Consider the following 20813-nt stretch of genomic DNA (forward strand, 5'->3'; position numbering starts at 1 on the left):
ACCGTCCGACCTGGGGGACGGGAGGGCAAGGGTGCGGGAGGGTGCGGGAAGGCGCGAGGTAGGCGGCTGGGCGTGCCGGGGCGGGGCCGGGGCGGGGCCGGCACCGCCCGGCGGGTCCCCCCGCGCTCCAGGGGGCGCTGTGAGCCTGGGCGGCCCCCAGGCCGGGCGGCGGCCGCTCCCAGCGAGCGCGGCCCCTTTTCCGGGTTTCCTCCGCCTCCTCCTCCTCTCCTCCTTCTTCTCCGCTGCCGCCGCCGCTGCCCCTTTCCCGGCCGGTGGCTGCCACTGCCGGTGCCGCCGCCGCCGCCGCCGCCGCCTCCTGGGGGCCGCGAGCCGAGCGGAGACCGCCGCGGATCGCGAGCGCCGCCCGCCCCGCCGCCCCGCCGGCCGCTCCAGGGCCCGGCCGGCTCGGCCGGCGCCCCCCGCGCCCCCAGCCCGCCCGCCCCCGCGGGCCCGGCCTGGCGCGGCCGCCCGCCGCCGCGCTCCTCCTCCTCCTCCTCCTCCAGCGCCCGGCGGCCCGCTGCCCCCTCTGTCCGCAGCCCCGCGCCCCCCGCCGCGTCGCCGCCGCCACCCTCTGCGCCCCGCGCCGCTCCCCGGTCCCGCCCGCCATGCCCGGCCCGGCCGCGGGCAGCAGGGCCCGGGTCTACGCCGAGGTGAACAGCCTGAGGAGCCGCGAGTACTGGGACTACGAGGCTCACGTCCCGAGCTGGGGGTAAAGCCGCCGCCGCCCCCCGCCGGGCCCGCTGACCCCTGCCCCCGCCCAGCCACCCCCTGCGAACCGCACTCGGGCCGGGTGGTGTCTCCCGCTGACCCCTCCGCGGGCCCGCAGGGAGGCAGAGGTCCAGCTCTCGCACTTGTCCTCGTCTTCCTCTTCCCTCTCCTTTACCCCCGTTTCGTCCCTTTCTCCCCGGTTTGCGCACCCCTTTCCCTCACGGAATGCTTTTTTACTCGGGAAGAAGTGTGGGGTCCAGGGATTGACGCCGGGTGGAAGTGAGGGAGCAGCCCTTCCTCACGCTTCTGGGTTTCCACTGGGGTGGGAAGTCAACAGCTGTCCTTTGGAGCTATTAAAATTCCCTGCCTTTTCGGTTTTCTGAGATGAGGTGGTGGGAGGAAATTTCTTAAAGACGTCCAGATTTTTAAAACAGGCACTGTCTACCCTCAGGGTGTGAAACGGGAAGCAGGTGCTGGGGAGCCGCGGGACACAGGGGGCACCCTCTAGGCCTTCAGGACGGGTGCTTTGCTCACCCCTCTGGATTGGCTCTGAGCGTTGCCTTCCTGCCCCATCTTTCCAAGTTAGGAGAGACCAATTAGGTTAGGAGCTCTGCAGAGTGAAGGGAGCCAAGATTACGTCGTGGCTTTCATTTAGGGAATGAGTTGTGCCGTGATGTATAGACACTTGCAAGTGTTTGCCTGGTGGAAGCGGCTGAATGACGTATACAGTGAGCATAGGCTTGGTTAGATTAACCCCCAGTCCTGGCATTTATGTGTGTGTCTTCCTTTTACAGTAATCAAGATGATTACCAACTGGTTCGAAAACTTGGTCGGGGAAAATATAGTGAAGTATTTGAGGCCATTAACATCACCAACAATGAGAGAGTGGTTGTAAAAATCCTCAAGGTGAGTGTCCTATGAGTGGTATGTAACATTTTTCCCCCCACAGGGCAGAAGGTTGTAAGCTACCCCAGTCACGTTCTAGAATGGGCAATGCAAGCTTGAATTTAATTTAATTTATTTATTTAGAGTCAGAGTCTCACTCTGTCACCCAGGCTGGAGTGCAGATCATAGTTCACTGCAGCCTTCAACTCATGAGCTTAAGTGATCCATCTCAGCCTCCCAAGTAGCTGAGACTACAGGTGCATGCCACCACGCCCAGCTATTTTTAAAATTTTTTTGTAGAGTCAGGGTCTGGTCATGTTGCCGAGGCTGGTCTCAAACTCCTGAGCTCAAGCACTCCTCCAAAAGGACTCCTTGCAGGCCTCCTAAAATTGCTGGGATTATAGGCGTGAGCCACTGTGCCCAGCCCACGCTCAGATTTTATTTATCTGATGTCCTTTCATTACTTCTTTTTCCACCCCATTTTCCTGTGAACTTTCAAGAAAATGTGCAGACTGGTCACAGATCTCAGTTCAAATCTAAGTTCAGGAAGGTGTTTGTTTTAAAAAGTAAATTGCCTTAAGCAAAAATTCCTAAAGGGCTCCATTTGTTAGAAAATAAATAGGTATTCAAAAGACAGGAAAGCCATTCTCAATTTAAGGGCTCCCTGAGCGCTGTGTTTGTTACTCTTGGTGCATGCTCTACGTTGTTCCAGAAAGAAAGTTGGAAAAAATTGGAGCGACTTCAGAAATGTATGTCAAACCCAAATGGAAGGAAATTCCTTAGCAGATAATCACTTGGTTTTTTTTCCTTTGGCAGTAAAGTTTCAGGTGGGATGGATATAGTGCACCAGTAGTGCTGAGAAGCCTTGTTGGGAAGCCAGAGAGCTATTGTTGCTTATCAGCTAGTAAAAATGTAGAAGAATTCACGTATTACTAAAGCAATAATTGGAACAAAACGATTTTAATATATGGTTTAGCAATCAGTTTGATAATGATATGTCTTTTGTTATCTCTTTGATGAAGATGATTTTAATGAGCATGAAGGGTCGGCTAAATTTTCCTTCCGGTAACAGATTAATTGTATAGTTTTAATAATGTTTTACAGGGTATAGTAAAAAGTAGTTCTTAGAATCTGTGATGGGTCCTCATTATTGCCAGATCATTTCATGTGGGTACATGTCATTTAGTGAGAGATTGAGAAGACGGAAGAGTGATGTAAGCACTTTGCATACATGTGATTTCCAGTGTGGCCATTTTGCAGAGGTTCTGTGGACTAAGAATGTGGAATTAAAAAGCTGTTTCTGTGTGTTAGAGCAGCTGTGTAGGTAATCACTGTTTAATGTGAGGGGTCAGGCTTATGCTTTCTGGTAATCTTTGAGAAAAAATGATTAACTCCATCACTCAAAACATCCTAGCCTAGTGATGAAGAAGCAGAATTGCAGTAGAGAGAAATAGACAAAGTTACTTGTGTTCTCAGACACACTGGGGATGAGAAGTGAGGAATTGATGTTGAAGATACTGAGTGTGACTCCTCTCTTCCCTAAATATGTATTGCATTTATGAAGTCACAAGGTTTTTTTTTTTTTTTTAAGTCACGGAAATTACCTTAAAAACCCATACATTAGCTTTATATACATAAGCATAAGTTTTTAATAAGCTGCTTCAAATCTAAGAAATAAGCGAAGCTTAAATTGAAATTAGGAATATCCACATTCCACTGCTGTATATTCAGAAGAATGAATTGCTGACTCTAAAGCAATTCCGGAAAAATGTCTGAACTTTTGTGCTATGGCAGCATTTTTAGATAAGTGTACGATTTTCTGTGGTGCTTTTTTTTTGAAAGGAGCGGCATTCAGGTGTATGTATAAATACCATGTTCATTTAGGAGAGCATCACATTGCTGCTTCATCATCCGAAGAGCTTCATAGGCTCTAGCTTTCTCCTACTCTAAAGATTCTCGGCAGATGTTAGGAAACCCAGTATGTAAGCTGCTGCAGGTTATCTTTACAAATGGGAGACCTAGGCACAAAGAAACTTACGTAATGTCATTATGTTGAATGACCATTAGCTAGAACTCCTGTTTCCTTTTCTTCATATTTCTTACTGTTCATTTTAGCATTGGATTGTAGGATCTGAATGTTGAGCACAGAAACAGGTACCAGTGCCCTGGAATCAGACTTGGGAGGCCCCTAGTTAATGAAATGTTTCTTGTTTCTTCTTGACATTATTTGTTTTCACAGTGCAGCCTAAACCACTAGTGAAACTAGACTCACTTATTCACGTTTTTTAAAGCCCGGTGGCATTTCTATCCAGATTTTGTTCCTGTCTGAAGGATGGGGTAATACATCACTAATGGCATTATTGTGGTTTTGTTGTTTTGTGAATTAAAAGTATTACTTTTTAAAAAGAACAGGATCTTTAGCCAAAGTTGTGTTTCTTTATTCAAATAAGTTGAAGTTATGACTAATAGCTACTATTATGGTGCTTGGTCATAGGAAATTAGGTCCTTAACAGAGTACCAGTTGCTCTTAACTTGGAAGAATTTAGAACAGCCTTCCTTTTTGTATAAGCCTGCTGTATTTTAACTGCAAGATTGTATTATGCACATAGTGACCAAGAAAGAGAGTGCCTTTCTTGAGGACAAGCAGTCTTTCTTTTGTAGTTTCATATCAATTCTTCACTGTGTGTGAGAATGGGTAAATGATGAGTGACTACAGAGGAATTTTATATAGTTTAATTTGCGTTAGTAGATTTCCAGGTATTGATGAAAAATGAGCTACTAAGAAGTTTTAGGAATTTAGAAACTGGTGAGCAAAATTTTACTGTCTATCCCTAAGTGGTATTCTATGGCTAAAATCTTAAAACTTTCCAATCAATGGAGAGGTTGTATCTTTTTTTGACAAATGGTTTTGAGGAGAAGAGAGAAAAAGGAGGAGGAAAATGGTAAGGGTTTATATGGCTGGGCAGAAAGCTACATTAGTGTCAAAAGTTTCATCTTTTGATTTTGAAAAATCAATTCGCCGGGCGCGGTGGCTCAAGCCTGTAATCCCAGCACTTTGGGAGGCCGAGATGGGCGGATCACGAGGTCAGGAGATCGAGACCATCCTGGCGAACACGGTGAAACCCCGTCTCTACTAAAAAATACAAAAAACTAGCCGGGCGAGGTGGCGGGCGCCTGTAGTCCCAGCTACTCGGGAGGCTGAGGCAGGAGAATGGCATAAACCCGGGAGGCGGAGCTTGCGGTGAGCTGAGATCTGGACACTGCACTCCAGCCTGGGCGACAGAGCGAAACTCCGTCTCAAAAAAAAAAAAAGAAAAGAAAAAGAAAAATCAATTCTTCATTTCCTTTGTAGTACCTCTTAGAAAAGTGTACACAGAAGTAAAAGTGGCCACTTTTGACAACTTTTAGAATTTTATGAACACTGCCTGTGTGTGTAGATTTCAGTACTTCCTGGGGTCCTTGGGATCTTTCAAATTAAACTATTTCTTGAATAAAAGTTAAGAGCAACACTATTTTTAAAAACAGATAGCATTTCGAACCAGTGCTAAAATGACTTGGAAATTCCCATATAAGGCTTCCTCTTAGTAGTCTCATTTTATAAACAGATTGACTATCCATTTTCCCCCAGATATTAATTCTTTAGCTTTAAACAAAGGATGGTGGTATTAAATTTTGCTGCTTAAGTATGTTTAGCATATTTGCAGATATTTTTTAAGTTTTGTGTTGTCAGTAGGTAGTGTTAAAAGGATGGGCGTTGGTTATACATCTTTGTTAGCAGCTTCATCATGAGCTGGTGATCTTTACGTTATGTCAGAATGGTGCTTTCTTCTTTATTTCTAGCTTCTCCTGTGGTAGGTTTTTTACCCTTTTGAATTTAGGCATGTGTATGAAGACATCTTCCTGAAACAACACATTAGTGGTATTTATCTAAATTTTTGGTACATTCTAATTTTCACTAATGTCTCATGGTATAAAACTAGTGAAAACAGTATTACTGAAGTATTGCTAACATTCAAAATAACGTTAAAAATTGTATGTGAACTAGGCAGTTTCCAACATTGTGGTGGGGAGTCACAGATTAAGAGTGTAGTTAACATGTGTCAAACAGAATCACAGAATACGGGTGCTTAGAAACCGTTAGAACCCAGGCCCTTTTTACAAATCAACCAAGACCCAGAGAAAGGATTTATACGCTCAGCACCATGTAGTCAGGGGGTGGAAACACTCAGTGTAGGACCCTGTATATCTGTCCTGAAGTCTCGTCAGGTGCAAGGAGCATAATTAGGACATTTGCTGGATGTTTGACTTTGTGATGTACTGATCTGTACTGGAAGAATTGAGGAACACTCACCAGGAGTCAAATGAAGTTAATTCGTTTCTGATGATTTTTGGAGTAATTTTTCTCAAAGGAAGTATTTGACTTTGGTAAGTTGCTAGTTGAAGAGTGGAATCCAAGAGTCCTAGAGGGCTGTAGGGACCCAGGCAGGGGTTCTCTATGATTAGTATCCACAGCAGCATGTTTAATGCTTAAATGAAATGCTGCTTTATTCTCTCAAAGCATCAATAAGTAGTATTTTTATGCTTTTTTTAACCCATAGAGTTCCTCCAAGTCTCAGCATGATCACTTAGCAATTTTGGGGATTAATAGTTTTGTCCCTTTAATACAAGAGTTTATTTGAGAAGAAACCACGTGTGAAAAGAATATCTTGATATAGTGTGCCCATTTTCATGTATAAAGCAGGGCTCCAGATAGTTTCTAGAGTTTAATTTCAGGATCTGCCATCTCATAATCAGGGTGGTATAGTGTAAGAAGTGCTATAAATGAGAGGACAGAAGGCTTGAGTTCAAAAACTAGTTTGTTCATTGATACCACTTGACTATTTTCTCATTTATGAAATAAGCCTACATTTCCTGCTTAAGTCACAGGGTTGTTAGGAAAGTCAGATAAACTGTAGATAGATGGTAGAGAGATTGATTATCATGCTTTAGTAATCTACAAAATGCTTCTTTCCTGAGAGAGTATGGCCTAGAAGTGGTCTGCCTGGTGTCAGGTGTTAGTTCCAACTGTAGATGCTCTGTAACATCGAACAGTTACTTAAGTTCTCTGTGCCTCAGTGTCCTTCCTCAAGTAAAACTGTTAATAGTGCTCATCTAAGAGGATTAAATGTGCTTAAAACAGTGCCTGGCCTGAGAGATAGATAAAGTGTAGTAATAACAATATTACATTTGGGCAATGCGAATGATTTTTAGAGGCAGAACCAATAGTAGAAAGGGTTGCAGTGTTGTCTTGATGAGATTCAAAGGGTCTGCTCTATGCCTTGCCTTTAAAAAAAAAAAATGCTGGGCGCAGTGACTCAACACCTGTAATCCCAGCACTTTGGGAGGCCGAGGCAGGCGGATCACGAGGTCAGGAGATTGAGACCATCCTGGCTAACGTGGTGAGACCCCATCTCTACTAAAAATACAAAAAATTAGTGGGGCGTGTTGTCAGGCGCCTGTAGTCCCAGCTACTCGGGAGGCTGAGGCAGGAGAATGGCATGAACTCGGGAGGCAGAGCTTGCAGTGAGCCAAGATTGCGCCACTGCATTCCAGCCTGGGCGACAGTGTGAGACTCTGTCTCAAAAAAAAAAAAAAAAAAATTGTGTTAAAATACATGTAACATAGGCTAGGCGCAGAGCCTCACGCCTGTAATCCCAGCACTTTGGGAGGCCGAGGCAGGTGGATCACCTGAGGTCAGGAGTTCAAGAGCAGCCTGGCCAACCTGGTGAAACTCCGCCTCTACTAAAAATACAAAAAATTAGCTGGGCATGGTGGCAGGCGCCTGTAATCCCAGCTACTCAGGAGGCTGAGGCAGGAGAATTGCTTTAACCCGGGAGGCAGAGGTTGCAGTAAGCCGAGATTGCACCATTGCACTCCAGCCTGGGCAATAAGAGCGAAACTCATCTAAAAAATAATAAAATAAAATAACATAATATTTACCATCTTAACCATTCTTAAGTGTACAGTTCAATGGGTAATGTTGTGCAGCCATCACTACCATCCATCTGTATAACTCTTTTCATCTTGTAAAATGGAAACTCTGTATCCATTAAACAATAACTACCCATTTCTCCCTCCCCCATTTCCTGGCAACAACCATTTTACTGTTTCTATGAATTTGACTACTCCAGGTACCTCATGTAAGTGGAATTGTACAGTATTTATCCTTTTGTGACTGGATTATTTTGCACAGCATAGTGTCCTCCAGGTTTATCACTGTTGCATGCGTCAGAATTTCCTTCCATTTTAAGGCTACGTCATTTTCCATTGTATGTATATAGCACATTTTGTTAGCCGTTCATTCATCAGTAGATGGGTTGCTTCCATGTTTTAGCTATTGTGAATAATTCTGCTTTGAACGTGAGTGTACAGATACCTCCTGAAGACCCTGCTTCACTTCTTTTGGGTATAGACCCAGAAGTGGAATTGCTGGATCACAAGGTAATTCTATGTTTAATGTTTTGAGGAACTTTCCAGAGTGGCTGTACCATTTTACATTCTGACTATAGTGTACAAGTTTGGCTGTTTCTCCATATCCTCGCCAACACTTCTTTTCTGGTTTTTTTGATAGCAGCCATCCTGACTTGTGTGAGGTGGTATCTGATTATCATTTTGATTTAATGCCTTGCCTTTTTGAATAATTTTTTTAACTCCTGAGAATAAACAGTTACCCTCAAGGAGTAGATCATGTAATTGGGATGATGAAGCTTGAAAGATGAAGGGAAAAGTTTTCTGTGATGAGATAACATTGCTCAGATAATATTTTTATTTAGGTCAAGTGCAGTGGGTTTTAGGGATGCCACCAGGGTAGTGAATTACATGCCATCATCCAGCCTGAACTTTCTTTTTACTCTGTCCTTCTACATTCCTGGCAACCATTGTTCATTGCAGGTAATGAAATTCATATCATAGTGGAGCAGTTGTTAGTTTGGTAGTAGAGTAAAAGTAACCCCAAATTTAAGAGTTAGGAGCTGTTGATAAATTCCTGCCTGTCTTGAATTTGTTAGTTCAGTTGTTCTTTTTTTCACCACTTTGTCTACTAGACTTCGAGTTAAAAAAAAAAGTTTGTTTTATTAGTTTGGACAATAGCTAAACTGATTGAGTTTGAATCTTTTAAACAGATAGTCTCTGAACTGGAATAAATGAACCCCAGATGGAGACTTTTTCTAGCACGCAGAGTGAAATTGTGAGATCGTTGTAGAAATACATGTATTTTCTACATTTTGTGTAACTGGTAGTAAATGGCTACAGGCTGTGGACAGGAGAATCAAAGTATCCTTATTTCTGTAAAACTCGGTTTATTTTCCTTAGGATACCAACAATCCTCCCTCATAAATCCTAACTTTTTATCTCTGATTCACATTAAAAGGATCACTTTCAGCTCCTCAGAGCTCATTGATTTAGCTTCTCGAGCATCTCTCCAGTTCAGAGGAATAAACTGAGGCCGAAGGGATCTACCTGTAGCTGAGTTTTTGATGGTTTGGAGGGAAGTGTCCTGGACTGTGGGTCGGTCACCTTTCTTTTTTATCATCTCTTGGTCTTTTGTCAGCATGTGAGGACTCTAGCTGCCTTTGTGACTTGGGACTCCTTTGTGTCACCTTCAGAGTTGCCCTGCTATTCCCAGTCTCTAGTATGGGAAGTTTAAGTTAGATACCTGGTGGGCAACAAAATATGCTTCAGTTGCTATGCAAGATACCTTTAGATGTATTGATAGATAGGTTCATCTTAACTGGGCTGTCCAGGCCTGACCCGTTGCTGAATAACGGGAGAGCAATGCAAGACTTTACATGGGGCAGTGTCATAAAGGCAACTAATGGGTTGTCCCTGTAAGGAGTTAGGAGTACTGTTAGGAGTAGAAGAGGTTTTTGGTGGATATAGGCTTCTGGTTGCGGGTTTTTTTCTCTGTTACCACTCTCGCAGATCTATAGCTGCTTTCCAGTATTGGATGACAAATCTAGAATTTTCTTACATTGAAAGGCATTGACTAAACTGGTAGCATTGGCTGAAATTTTAAGTATAAGATAACCAGCTTTGGCCGGGCGCAGTCGCTCACACCTGTAATCCCAGCACTTGGGAGGCTAAGGCAGGTGGATCACCTGAGGTCAGGAGTTGGAGATCAGCCTGGCCAACATGGTGAAACCCTATCTCTACTAAAAATACAAAAAAATTAGCTGGGCGTGGTGGTGTGCACTTGTAGTACTTGGGAGGCTGAGGCAGGAGAATTGTTTGAACCCGGGAGGCGGAGGTTGCAGTGAGCTGAGATCATGCCACTGTGCTCCCGCCTGGGCCACGGAGTGAGACCCCGTCTCAAAAAAAAGTCAGTTTTTATTTTTCTTTTAACTTCTTAACATAATTTTGGACTTAAAAAAAGTTGCAGGAATTCCCATATCTGTTTCACCCAGAATCCTCAAATGTTAACATTTGCTTTATCCTTCTCTTTCTCTCTCATATATACACACATATATATACATATATACACCTATATAATAACATTTATGTTACGTATATTTTCCTGAAGTGCTTGAGAGTAAATTGTAGTCATCCCTAAATACTTCAGTATGCATTTCCTAAAAATAAAGAGTTTCTTACATAACCATACAATGCCATATTAAAAAATTAGAAGGTAGGCCGGGTGCGGTGGCTCAAGCCTGTAATCCCAGCACTTTGGGAGGCCGAGACGGGCGGATCACGAGGTCAGGAGATTGAGACCATCCTGGCTAACACGGTGAAACCCTGTCTCTACTAAAAAATACAAAAAAATTAGCCAGGCGAGGTGGCGGGCGCCTGTAGTCCCAGCTACTCGGGAGGCTGAGGCAGGAGAATGGCGTGAACCCGGGAGGCGGAGCTTGCAGTGAGCTGAGATCCAGCCACTGCACTCCAGCCTGGGCAACAGAGTGAGACTCCGTCTCAAAAAAAAAAAAAGAATAGAAGGTAACCATTGATGCAATGCTATTAGCTAATCTATAGCTCTCATTCACGTTTGCCAGTTATCTTTATAATGGTCTTTATAGCAAAGGAAAATCCCAGATTATATGATTATATTCAGTTGTAGTCATGTGTTACATTCAGTTGTCAAATTTTAAAAGTCTGGAACAATTGTGCAGTTTGTTTCATGACATTGACATATTTGAATCTTTCAGACTGGTTATTTTGTAGTGTGTCCTTCTCTGGCTGTTTTTTAATCGAATTGTACAGTGCTTTTTTTCCCAAAGTTTCGAGCTCCCTTGTTAATGAAAAAGGGACTAAGGAGTAAGGTTTCTAAGTGGAGTCGAGGAACATGCACAGCAGCCTCATCTGCTCTCCTGGGAACCCTGGCACAGCGGGCGGAGAGCGGGTATCATCATGGCAGCTAGCTGACAAGGACGCAGCGAGAACCCAGCCTCTCAGTTAAGCCCCTTGTTATAGGTGATGCAAGTGCTCTGAGTTTCATAGTCCTTTCCTTCTCTGTTTTGTTATGTGTTCAAAGCTGTATCTTAGTGACCAACAAAAGATGAAGGTTTCTTTGGCATGTGTGTATGTTATATTTTCCCCCTCCCCTCTCCTTCCCCACACACAGGCAAAAGAAGTCTTGCTTTATTATTTCTTGGCAAATCCATTGGCCTGTCTTTGCCTCTGCTATTATAACAGTGTCTCAGTGATAAAATATTCTTTTTCCTTAGTTACATTTCTCCCGTTGGCCACACTTGGGAAACAAAAGCACTGTGGCAAGAGTATAGCATGCAGTCAGACTGCGCAGCTTCCAGCTTTGATTTCTGCCCCACTCTGCCATGAGCTGTGTGATCTTGGGCATATAGCTCAACTCTGCTACATAGGGACTTTGTGAGGATTCATAATGACTTATTAAATAATAAATTACTAAAAATATGAACATAATGCTATCATTTATTAGGTGCTTACTGTGTTCCAGTCACCATTCTGAGTGCCTTATAAAGCATACTTGATTATGATAGACTTACTTTTGCAGAACTGCTTCTATTCTTCCTCACACTCTTTAGCTCATTTAAGACAAGGAGTAATATGTGTAATGAGAGTAATTATTTTTAAAGCCTTTAATCTTTCCAGCAGACTGAAAAGTTAGATAGAAGTGTTCAGTCACTGTTGTATCAGATTGATTTCTCCTTTCCTGATTTGACATCTTTTTCTTGAGGAATGGGATCTGTTGGGAAACATTAACTGGCTCTGTGCTGATTTCAGATTCTAGATATTAAGGAAATGGGAGTGGTGACAGGAAATGAGAGCCAGCAGCTGGGAAGCAAGTTTGTAACCTGATGTCAGTGAACTGGTCTTTCACTCCTGAAAGACAAAATTACATGTAACTCATTGGAAGAGCAGGTGTCTCACCATTTTGTTTCAGTTTTTCCATTTGTGAGTGCATGACATACAGCTGTTCCGAGCTATATTTCCACTTGGCAGTTATCTAGTAAGCAGAAGTTTTATTTTTGAAGTGTGATACGGGTATTCAAAATTTTTAAGTGCCCTCAATGTAACTACTTAAAGATCTTGAGACATAAGCTGTATGGGTCTGTAAATTAACCTAATGTTAAAGGTTCTTACGGGCAAGCCCGTTCTATTTCAGTTTTTTCTCTTCGAATTTAGGCACGCTCTTTAACACAACAGAGTGTACAAGATAGCGTACTGTCCATCTTATTGGCTAACGTTTTAACGTTTTATTTACTAACTTCAAAAGGAGTCTCACTTCTGATTACTCTTGTGTATTTAAGCCAGTGAAGAAAAAGAAGATAAAACGAGAGGTTAAGATTCTGGAGAACCTTCGTGGTGGAACAAATATCATTAAGCTGATTGACACTGTAAAGGACCCTGTGGTAGGTGCCAAATGGTTGGGGGAGTATACTAGTAGACCGGGGTGTGGATATGGGGGTTGTTTAACACACAGAACCTCATTTAATGATATAGTGGGGATGCTGGTGTTTGTCTTAACTACTGACTGGTTTGAAAACCAGAAAAAAATCATGGTGGCCCAGTGATAAAACAGCTACAACCACTGCGATGGAACCTAGAAGTGTACAGAGAAAAATCCCTTTTCTGGGTTTGTGCTTCCGTGTTTTGATTCAGCCCACAAATGTTTGTTGAATGTCTCCTTTAAGCCCTAGCCTCTCTCCAGTTTTGAAAGTGCGTTACTGCCAATTTGTGTTACTCTACCTCACTTAAGTAAGCATGACATTTGAAAATCTGGGTTTACACAAGGAAAGAATGAATATCTCCACGTGGACACCTGGCATAAAGGCCTGAGCAGGTCCCAGCTCCACTGACCCTTTGAAGAAGTCGTCTTCTTTCCCTTAATTCAGCATGTGTCATTAGGGCTCACGTCGCATATGTAGATAGACTAAAATATTTTTGTTAATGCTTAGTTTTTAGCCATTTTAAATGTACTGTTTAATTTTGTTTTCTCTCCCTAGGGAGTAACTTAACCTTAGGTGTTTCTGATTAGCTAAGGTTGGAGGCACCTCACCTCCCCACTTTTGTACCCCTTCTTGTCCCATTGCTGTTCTCCACCTGCTCTACCTCAGATATTTCCCTGTTCTCTTCCCATGATAGTTTTGTTTATTGAAGAAATAGGGTTTTTTTTCTGGCTGCTAAAGACATCCTCGTAATAATATAGTAGCTAACATGCATTGAGTGCTTACTATGTGCTGGGCATATTCCAAGTGCCCAACTGTGTCATGTCACTCAGTCCTCACAACAGTCCATTGGGGTGGGTGCCATTTATTCACATTGTACAGATGAGAAAATCGTAATTTGCAGAGGTTAGAAAATTTACTCAAGATTATACAGTATTGTTGAAGCATAAGTAAAGTTTTTCCTTCTGGACCCTGAGAAGACTGAGAAGGGAAGGGATTGTTGTATGCCAGATTGTAACTAATTGGCCTTTAAGATATATCCTGTCCTTTTAGCACAGATTGATTTTATAATGACTAGTTCTGGACAGCCTCCTGTTTGAAAATGGGCTGCATTGGAAATGAGTACCCATTGAAAAATGAGCACCATGTAAAAATAGGAATTTCAGAATAAAATGTGAGTCAGTATGTGGTATACCAGGAGCATCTTTGTTTTGCTTTTTCTTTTTCAAGTTAGCGGAACTTAGTGCTACATTTTATTATTTTTGTAATTTGTTAAAGTATGTGTATGTGTTACGTGATACGTAAGACAAGTAAATTGAAGTTGACAAAAATCAACAGGGACCCCTTGTCTATTAGAAGGTCAGGCTTACTTCACAGCCTATAGAGAGTTGTGGTAATATCGATGAAACCCTTACAGCTTCGGGCTGGTGAAGAATTTTTAATCATGGCTGCTGCTGGGGCTGCTGTTTGGACTCTGAGTTGTCCTCGCAGAGATCTGCATGCTGCCCTGTGGCCTGTTTCCTAGGTAACTTTCACATGGTTCTTGAGCAAAAGATTGTTAGATGATTTTTTTTTTATAACCCCTTAAGTCCCTACTTTCTCCCAATTTTGAAAGCTTCTTACTGCCAATTAGCGTTATTTTACTTCAATTAAGGAATCCTGTTATTTGAAAATCTAGATTTATACAAGCTAATATTGAACATTTTTGTACTCATTGGGTTAAAGATTATAGTGCTTTAAAAATATTCGATTATATATGAGTTTTTAGGAAAAGGTCTGCTTGATAAGATGAGACCATCTGTAATGGTCTCTAGCCAAGGCAATAATATTATGATGTAGCTTATTGATAATATCACGGATGGTTATATTTTCCTTTTGGTCCCCCAAAAGAGCTATGATACATTCCCACAACCTATGATAATTCTGTCAAGTGCAATTCTGGCTTTGCTCAACTAAGATGAAAATGTGTCACTTTTTTTGTATATAGTTGGCAAACTGGAACACTCCAGGGTATAAATCCTCACATAACCATTGAAGATTGGTTAAGGCCATTGGTAGGTTATTCAGAGAATACATTCCTCTTAAAACTTTTTATTACGAAATTCTCAACTGTTTTCAAAAGTAAATGAATAATGTAATGAACCTTCCTTCACACATGACCCAACTTTAGCAGTTAATCAGCTGTGGCCAACCTTGTTTCATCTATACTCCCACCACTTCCCACCTCCCACTATCCCCAGTTATTTTGAAGCAGATTCCAGACATCATAAAATTTCAAGAGAATACCTTTCTTGACAGGCTGTCCCTGATGAGTGAATCCCTTTGTTATCTAAGTAGGATTTGGGGATGGGCCATTTTGGCAGAAGCAGATTACATTGATTATTGTTTAGGTACTTAAAAAGCATTAATATTCTCTTTTACAGTCAAAGACACCAGCTTTGGTATTTGAATATATCAATAATACAGATTTTAAGGTGCGTATACTTTTCTTTCTGGCATGGGGTTAATGGGGTGAGGGGGAGGTGGTGATAAATACTGTGTACTCCAGAACCCAAGGGGCAGGGCTGTCATTGATGAGAGGAGGAAATAACAAATTGGGTTCCTTAAAGCATGAGTGCAGGATGCAGAAAGTGGCTAGGGTTCTTGCATTAGGTGAAATTACTCATTACCCTTTGCCTTGCCTACTCCAGGAGTAGTTGCTCGGCTGGGTCTAAGCTCATGCCTCGTCTGTAACACTCCTGTTTTAGACAGCATAGCTTTAGTTGTATGTTAACTTTGACTTTTGCACAAAATCTTACTTTGCCGAGAGGAAGGGATAGACTGATATGAGGCTCTTGTGAAAAGAAGCAATGCATTGGATTCCATGCTGTCATAACGAGTGTGTGTGTGTGCACGTGACGTACAAAGAAATGATTCAGAAAAACCAGAGTCAGTGCTTTAGAAGAGCCCTATCCAGGTTTTTTACATTTTTCTTATAATGTAAATTATTTTAGACATTGAAGTGTTCTTTTAAAATCATGGTTTTAAACTGGTTTTTCACAAATTTTATAATTTCAAGATTTTGGGGGTTAGGCATACTAGACATGGTGGAAACCCATTTTTAGCACATAATTTAAAAACCAATATACAAACAAAATAGTAGTGTTGATTTTCAGAGGCATTTGGAGGACTTGTAGTTGATTGTAACTCTGTCAGTGAATAAGAGACTTGTGATTTTGTTGTGACAGGAGCTAGAGACAAAACTAAATCAGCAGTTGAAAGATGTTGGTATCAGGAGGGATGGTTCTAGGTGAAAGTAAGAGACCCTTATTCTCACACTTAAATTTTTTTTTTTTTTTTTTTTTTTTTTTTTTGAGACAGAGTTTCGCTCTTGTTGCCCAGGCTGGCACGATCTCGGCTCACTGCAACCTCTGCCTCCCGCGTTCAAGCGATTCTCCTGCCTCAGCCTCCCGAGTAGCTGAGACTGCAGGCATGCACTGCCACCCCCAGCAATTTTTTTTTTTTTTTGTATTATTAGTAGAGACGGGGTTTCACCATGTTGGCCAGGCTAGTCTCGAACTCCTGACCTCAGGTGATCCACCCACCTCTGCCTCCCAAAGGGCTGGGATTATAGGTGTGAGCCACTGTCGCGCTCGGCCTAATTTTTCTTAATCACTCTAAAATGACTAAAACAAGGTTAGTGAAAAGTAAGCAAAAGAAGATATTTTGACTTATAAAACAAGGAAGTTTTATGTGTAGTATAGCACTTCCCACATGTGACAGATTTTCTTGTTAATGTGACTCCTTACAGGTGAAATTAGCAGTGAACTCTAAAAAACGGGGTGTAAATTTTTTCATTCAGTAGCATAACAGCACTTAGCTGGTATGGTACTATGCCGATATGTGTAGCTGATCCTATGAATCACCCACATTTATCCTGGTATATGTGAATGGGAATGTGTGTGCATGTCTTAGAAAACCAGATAGTCTTTAATGAAACCAAGTATTTTCCTAATGCGGAAGTTGAAAGATTTATCTGAATGGAACTTCATAGTGTAATTCCCCAAGTTTTAAGTGCCTGTGCCTCATTAATGAGTTTTTACCAATTGTCTAGCTACACGTGTAAAATTTCACCTCAACGTTTTGTGCTTTTTTTGTTGTTGTTTTTTTGAGACGGAGCCTTGCTCTGTCACCCAGGCTGGAGTGCAGTAGTGCGATCTCGGCTCACTGCAACCTCAGTCTCCCAAGTTCAATCAATTCTCCTGCCTCAGCCACCTGAGTAGTTGGGACTACAGGCGTGCACCACCACGCCCAGCTAATTTTTTTTTTTTTTTCGTATTTTTAGTAGAGACGGGGTTTCGCCATGTTAGCCAGGATGGTCTCAATCTCCTTAACCTCATGATCCACCCACCTCAGCCTCCCAAAGTGCTGGGATTACAGGTGTGAGCCACCGCGCCCAGCCCATTTTCTGTTTCTTGAAGTGACATCTGCTGTGTTGATTTAACAACTGCTGAAGATCAGTTAGTGGGAATTCTGATTTCTTAGAGAAATTCTCTCTCGGGTCATAACCCTCAAAGGGGATGTTTCATACATTCTCTTGTAGCTTTCTTTAAAGGGATTACGGGAAATTAATGTTTTTTTGAGGCTTGCATGTCTGAAATCATTTTTATTTTGTCCTGCCAATTAATGTATTTGCTAGAGTATAGAATTGTAGGTTCTAATTCATAATGTCCTCAATTTGGAAGAGATTGTTCCAGTATTACTACTGAAGCCATTCTGGTTTCATCTTATGTGACGGTTTTGTTTTTGTTTTTTTTCCTCTGGAAGCTTTTAGGATTTTCTCATTTCCAGTCTTCTGAAATTTCACGATGACGTGCCTTCATATGGGTCCTTTTTATCTTTTTTTCTGCATACTTGCTGGGCTTTTTCCCCTGTGTTTTGGAAAAAATATTTTTAATGTTCTTTGATTTTTCTCCCCTTTCTTCTTTGTTCTCACTTTCCAGAACTCATTCAAATGTTAGACTTCACATCTTACAGCTCCATTTTGGTCTCGGAACTTTTTAAAATAGTATCCTGTTCTTTTATGTTTTATGTAATACCTTTTATTTTCTCACTAAGAATATTGTATTTTTTCCCTTCATACTTTTTCTCTATTTTTCTTTGTGTGTCAGTTTTTGTTATTTGTCTCTGAAATATCCTGGTTTTTGAATGTCTGCTCATTGCTCTAAAGAACCATCAACCCCTGTCTCAAGGATGCAGGCTTGGCTGCTGGTATCTTAGCCTCAAGTTGAGGAGAACCATGGGGAGTGTTGTGCAGACTTCACCTAAATCTCCCGTTTTCAATGTGGTATCTTAAACTCATTTTCCCAGTACACTCTGTTTGCTCTCTTAGATCAACATCAGAGGTCACCTGTCCTGAGCCTTTCTGAGGTTGTTCAGTTTGAAGCTGTTTGCCTCTGGCTCCCCTTTTGCTGTTGGCAGAGACATATTTTCCAGCTTCACAATGTTGTTTCTCCTATCCCTTAGTTTTTATGATTTAATCTCCCTGCCCCTTTTACGGTTATTTTAGAGGAGTTTCAGGTAGAGCAGAGGTGTTTGATCTGCCTTGTTTAACTGGAGGTCCCCTTTGAATGTTCAAGCCATGACATTTTAGTCAAGAGATCATTAAATATCAGATGGCAGATGTGTATTTTTGAAGAGCAAATCATGGCAGGAAAATTACATTCTTTTCCAGATAGGCAGGCCACAAATAGGAAATCATTTAGTTCATTTTCGTGATGTCCTTTACTCTTTTTATTTTGTCCTGTGTCCGTCTTATTAGGAAAGTTTGACTTTTTTATCTTTTTAATTTTAGTGTAAAGTATATTAATACCTGGTTTTAAGGTTATCACCCAGAGAGTTTTTGTCCCTGGTTAATATGAGAGCGAATTAACAGTGATGCAGCCCGCAGCCCATTCTTTTCAGTGTTTTATATTGGTGCAATGGATTATAAATTTTGATCTATAATTTTATTTTGTCATAGGGTCCTTCTCTAAATTTGGTATCAAGGTTATACTATACAAGATAGATTGGGTAGCTTTTCCTCTTCCTATTCTCTGAAAGTTTATATGAGATAGGTGTTATATGAGTAGATGTCTTTCAGGGGTGGGAGGAAGACTTTGAACCATACTTCCCTTTTTAAAACAGGTTAAAGTTTATCCAGGTTTTCTGTCTCTTCTTGAGTCTATTTGGATAATATATGTTTTATTCACTTTCAATTTGATTGACACAAAGAATTCTCTTAGGACTTAAAAACTATATTGTTGACTGGTCACAAAAAAAAACAAAAAACAAAAAAACCTCTGGTGTATCTGTAGTTATCCTTTCCTTCACATTTTTAAACAGTATTTGTGCCTTTACTCCTTTTCTTTTTAAATCAGTCTTGTTAGAGATCTCTTATTAATCCTTTAAAAGAACCAGGTTTTTGGTTTTATTGCTCAGTTACTGTTTTTGTTTTTCTCTTTCTGCTCCTATCTTACATTTTTTCTTTCTTCCTTCAACTTTGTTGGGCTTTCAGTGGTTTTCTTCTTCATTTCTTGAGTTGAATTAAACTCATTGGATTCTGTTTTTCTTTTTCTTTTTTGTTTTTTTTTGAGACGGAGTCTCACTGTATTGCCCAGGTTGGAGCGCAATAGCGCAGTCTTGGCTCACTGCAGTCTCCGCCTCCCAGGTTCAAGCGATTCTCCTTGCCTCAGCCTCCTGAGTAGCTGAGATGACAGGTGTGTGCCACCACACCCACCTAATTTTTCTATTTTTAGTACAGACGGGGTTTCACCATGTTGGTCAGGCTAGCCTTGAACTGCTGACCTTGTGATCCACTCGCCTTGGCCTCCCAAAATGCTGGGATTACAGGTGTGGGCCACCGCGCCCAGCCTTGATTTTGTTTTTCTTCACAGTACGTGTGCTTCAGTTTGTACAACCCTAAGCATCATTTTACCTGCATCCCATGGTTATGGAACTCGCTTCTGGATAGTTTTCAAACTAGAAGTGCAAACTGCAACATTGTGAATTTGCATTTTTCTCCCCAGACTTTTTACTTGAAAAATCGGAAAGAATAGCACAATCAGTATATATCCTTCACCTACATTTACCAGTTGTTACTGTTTTGCCACATTTGCAGTTATTTCTCTCCCTGTCCCCTAACCCTGGCTTTTCTTTCTTTTTTTTTTTTTTTTTTTTTTTTTTTTTTTTTGGAAATAGAGTCTCGATCTCTCACCCAGGCTGGAGTGCAGAGTCTTGATCTCTTACCCAGGCTGGAGTGCAGAGTCTTGATCTCTTACCCAGGCTGGAGTGCAGTGTGACCTGATCTTGGCTCACTGTAACCTCTGCCTCCTGGGTTCAAGCGATTCTCCTGCCTCAGCCTCTTGAGTAGCTGGGACTACAGGCATGCACCATCACACCCAGCTAATTTTTTGTATTTTTAGTAGAGACAGGGTTCCACCATGTTGACCAGGCTGGTCTTGAACCCCTTACCTCAGGTGATCTGCCCACCTTGGCCTCCCAAAGTACTGGGATTACAGACGTGAGCCGCTATGCCCAGCCTCTCCTTTCTATCTCTATTTTATCTTTTTGCTGAGTCATTTTAAAGTAAGTTGCAGACATCATTATATGTCACTTGTAAATATACTAGCACTGAAACTAGGCTGTTTTCCTGTGCAAACCACAATACTCGTAGTACACTGAAGAAATTTAGTATTTAAACAATAATGCCATCTAAGATAAGTTCATACTCAAAAGTTTCTCTATAATTATTGTTTCAGTAATATTCTTAAAGCTGTGTGTTTGTGAATGTATGATCCATGATCCAGTTGAATTTTTTAAAAGTTTGATTGCACTATGTTCAGAGAACATGATCTATATAATGTTAATTATTTGGAATTTGTTGATGGTTGCTTTGTAACTTTAGTACATGATCATTTTTTATGCCAAGTGTGTTAATTTAGTTCAGAATTATGGTCTACTAACTTTTTTTCCTTGTATTTCACTTTATGGTAGAGGTATTGGTTTGGTCAGTTTCTCCTTAAAATCAATAGTTTTTATGCTTTATATATACCAGAACTGTAATAAAGGTATTTTAGAACAAGACAAAACTTCAAAACAAATGGATGAGAAAAGTCAGTCTCTAAGAGTTGGAATGAATAATTGTAGCAACCTCCCATACTTAAAAGTTATCTCAGGCCAGGTGTGGTGGCTCATGCCTATAATCCCAGCACTTTGGGAGGCTGAAGCAGGCAGATCACCTGAGGTCAGGAGTTAGAGACCAGCGTGGCCAGCACGGTGAAACCCCGTCTCTACTAAAAATAC

At 41.6% G+C, this 20813-nt stretch overlaps 1 protein-coding gene across 3 annotated transcripts in view; it reads left to right on the plus strand.

Annotated features, from left to right (window-relative positions):
- The first annotated feature begins 228 nt into the window (after positions 1–228).
- CSNK2A2 (casein kinase 2 alpha 2) overlaps positions 229–20813 on the plus strand; it is a 41096-nt gene continuing 20511 nt past the window's right edge. Inside the window, exons 1-4 of one of the 3 annotated variants that reach the window (XM_030924684.1) lie at positions 229–709; positions 1503–1614; positions 12354–12455; positions 14915–14965. In XM_030924684.1, the coding sequence (XP_030780544.1) occupies positions 606–709; positions 1503–1614; positions 12354–12455; positions 14915–14965 (369 nt within the window). In that variant the 5' untranslated portion in view covers positions 229–605. The remainder of the gene's footprint in view (positions 710–1502; positions 1615–12353; positions 12456–14914; positions 14966–20813) is intronic. The other 2 variants (XM_030924685.1, XM_010365515.2) reach the window with 2 other exon arrangements.

This window comes from Rhinopithecus roxellana, chromosome 20 (genome assembly GCF_007565055.1).
Source record: "Rhinopithecus roxellana isolate Shanxi Qingling chromosome 20, ASM756505v1, whole genome shotgun sequence".
In the NCBI taxonomy this organism is placed as follows: domain Eukaryota; kingdom Metazoa; phylum Chordata; class Mammalia; order Primates; family Cercopithecidae; genus Rhinopithecus; species Rhinopithecus roxellana.